The 3335-nt window shown below is 40.3% G+C and overlaps 1 protein-coding gene across 1 annotated transcript in view; it reads left to right on the top strand.

The window, feature by feature from the left end:
• ABHD5 (abhydrolase domain containing 5) overlaps nt 1–3335 on the top strand; it is a 38736-nt gene that overhangs the window by 31906 nt on the left and 3495 nt on the right. The window contains exons 6-7 of the mRNA XM_006868832.1: nt 335–446; nt 3091–3277. Coding sequence (XP_006868894.1) covers nt 335–446; nt 3091–3277 — 299 coding nt within the window. The remainder of the gene's footprint in view (nt 1–334; nt 447–3090; nt 3278–3335) is intronic.

The following is a 3335-nucleotide window of genomic DNA, read 5'->3' on the forward strand; positions in this document are numbered from 1 at the left end:
CAAAATGGTCAGTAGATACTTTACTGTTGATACAAATACGATATGTCAGGCAACAAAAAGTAGTCAGTAAATGAGCAGCGGTCCATCTACATAAGACTCACATAAGCAAGCACTAACACATTCTATGTGATGTCGTCTGCACATGTGGTGCTTGTAGGGTCAGCACTGGATTGTGAACCACAAGATCGGCAATTCAAACCCACCAGCTGCTCCTTGGAAACCCTAGACGGGGTCGCTATGAGTCAGAACTGACTCAGAGGCACTGAACAACAACAATAACAGGCTAATTATCATTTGAACCCTAAATATTTTTTGTATTTTTCATGTTTAATAGGTTTAAGTTTAGTGCAACGTTTAAGACCTGATTTCAAGCGGAAATACTCGTCAATGTTTGAAGATGAAACTGTAACAGAATATATCTACCATTGTAATGTACAGACTCCGAGGTAACATTTATGAGTCTAAATTTACATATTTTGTTTTTAGACTTTTTTCAAATACGTGAGTAATCCAAGAGATTTTATCATTAAATGACTAAATTTAAAAGGACAAGTATGTAGTACTTCTTGACACACTGATCTGTTCAAGAATACCTACTGTATAAAACTTAGTGTTGGGTTCTGATAGGGCTTAAAAAGTAAGACATACTGATAGGCTTGTGGATAAACAATTGTCTTGGTTTCTCTGAAGGCAGTGAGCTGAGTTAAGGGATGAAAAAGAGTAACAGAAAAGCAACACTTCCCAAACTGGGTATGAATTTAGGCAAAAAGTGGTATAGGATTAAACGAAAGTAAATGGTTTTTCATACTGTGGATTGCCTTGTCATTGTTAAGTGCTGTCATGTCAGTTCCAACTCATAGCAACCATGTATAGGGTTTACCAGGAGCAGCTGGTGGGTTTTAACTGCCAACCTTGCAGTTAGGAGTCCAGTACTTACCCTACAAGGCTACCCCAGGACTCCCTTAGAACGTTTATTTTACCAAAGCACATCAAATCTTTCAAGTGCAGGGGAGATAGTATTCAGCATTTTCCAAGTTCATTTAGTAATTCCAAGTTGCTTTTCCTCTGAACAACTTTTAACATGTGTAGAAGCTCTGCTGCAGTGGGTGGGGAGTGAGCAGGTTGGTGAGGGGAGAGGGATTGGAAAATATTCTGCATGTATTTTGAGTGATTGGAACAGGAGAAAAGAGTAGCCAGAGAGAGCAAGAGAGCCAACCAAAGATGTTATTTATTTAAAAGAAACAAACATACATACAAGGGTGCTTCAAAAAATTGTAGATTATGTGTGGTGCTGTAGGATAAGTAATCTGCTTCTTGGAAACCCTACATAGGGTTGCTGTGAGTCAGAACTGACTTGATGGCACTTAACAACAACATGGTGGTTGTGGTTATGTGCCGTGGAGTCGGTTCCGACTTATAGCCACTCTGTATAGGGTTTCCGAGGCTATAATCTTTACAGGAGCAGAAAGCCTCATCATCCTTTCATGGAACAGCTGGTAGTTTCAAACTGCTGACCTTAAGATTCGCAGCCCGATTTGTAACCACTACGCTACCAGACCTCCTTAACAACAACATATACACACACACACACACACACACACTCACGCACACACACATTTAACAAGGGCTTCAGGTGATTCTACTGCAAGGTGGAACATGGACTGTATTTTAAAGCTTTATTAAGATGGCAAGGCTATGGAAGCTATTGAGGTGTAGCTATAGCCCTTTAGAAAGATAGGTTAGGGAAGCTGGAAGTGGAGTCCTCAAGTGATTTGTATTTTGTGATTCTCTAGAATAATTTTCTTCTTTTCAGCTCTACAGTCTACCATATCTTTATCTGTTCTTCTGAGGCACTGTATGGTAAGCACTGGACTGCTCTCTACTAGTTCAAACCTGCCAGCTTCTCTGTGGGAGAAAGATGAGGCTTTCTGCTGCCATAAATATTTACAGCCTCAAACTCCCTCTACAGGGCCGATAGGAGCCGGAATTGACTTGATGGCAGTAGGGTTTTTTCTAGGCATTTGGGTTCATGGATTAGGTTTGCACATTTTTTACTACCTTATTCTAATGGTTTTCAGGAGTTCTGTCCCAGGAACATGGTTCTTTTCCTGTAAGATCTTGGTATTTTACGTATTTCATGGTCATGTGTGCCATGTAGTTCTAGTGTGTTGCTTTTCTTATGGTGGAACATGAATTCTTCATACATGGCAGTTTCTAATTTTGCGTGCTGCTGCAAGAATAACAGAAATGACAGCAAAAGGGTCCTCTCCCAACAATTTCCAAAAACTCTTGATGCAAGCTTCTTTTTAGCTTGATTGGCTTTGCTATTGCAGGTCAAAAGCAGACACTATGAACCATTGGAAAAGCTACATTCCATATGAATTTGAAAATAAGTCAGAGTGAAAAAGACATTTTTCCTGACATTCGTTTTACCGCCACAGCACGGCTCTGGCTCACACTGCTCCAGTCTCTGGCTACAGAAGGATGTCTGCCGAGTACTGAGCATTTGTGTATGCCCCCCACAAACAGCCCTCTGGTGATGCGGACCAAGGGGACCTCAGCAGCCGTGCTGTGGCAGTAAAACGGATGTCAGAAAAACGCAAAAAAGAAAGAAAGAAAGAAAAAGACATTTAAAAACTATCTCCACAAGAAATAATTTAATATTTTAATGCTAAGAGGATTTTTGCTAGCTGTCATCAACTAGATACCGACTCATGGTGAACTTATATGCAAACTAGAGCTGCTCTATAGCATTTTCAAGGCTGTGACCTTTCAGAAACAGATCACCAGGCTTGTCTTCCTGAGACACCTCTAAGTGTGTTCAACCTTCCACTTAGTCATCCGGTGTTTAACTGTAGGTGCCACACAGGGACTACAGGATAGAGAATTAAACCATGTTTTGGTTTAAAAGAAGAAAACTTATAAAAAGCACTACAGCTCAAAGCAGCCTTGTTTATCTAGCAGTGTTGTATCTTCTGGGGGTTTGTTCCTTGAATTTATAGCAAATTATTTCTATGTAAGTGTAGGTTGTTTTTAAATGAGACAGAAGCAAAATGTTACTATACATGTGACTTCCTCCTTCCCTTTAAGTGGTGAAACAGCTTTCAAAAATATGACTATTCCTTATGGATGGGCAAAAAGGCCAATGCTCCAGAGAATTGGTAAAATGCACGCCGACATTCCAGTTTCAGTGATCTTTGGCGCCCGATCCTGCATAGATGGCAATTCTGGCACCAGCATCCAGTCATTACGACCACATTCATATGTGAAGACAATAGTAAGTGTGTGGCTGGGCTTTGGTGCTTAGTTGTAGATGAAGTCTGTTGTTTTTTTTT

The sequence above is a fragment of the Chrysochloris asiatica genome, unplaced genomic scaffold (genome assembly GCF_000296735.1).
Source record: "Chrysochloris asiatica unplaced genomic scaffold, ChrAsi1.0 scaffold00124, whole genome shotgun sequence".
Taxonomy (NCBI): Eukaryota; Metazoa; Chordata; class Mammalia; order Afrosoricida; family Chrysochloridae; genus Chrysochloris; species Chrysochloris asiatica.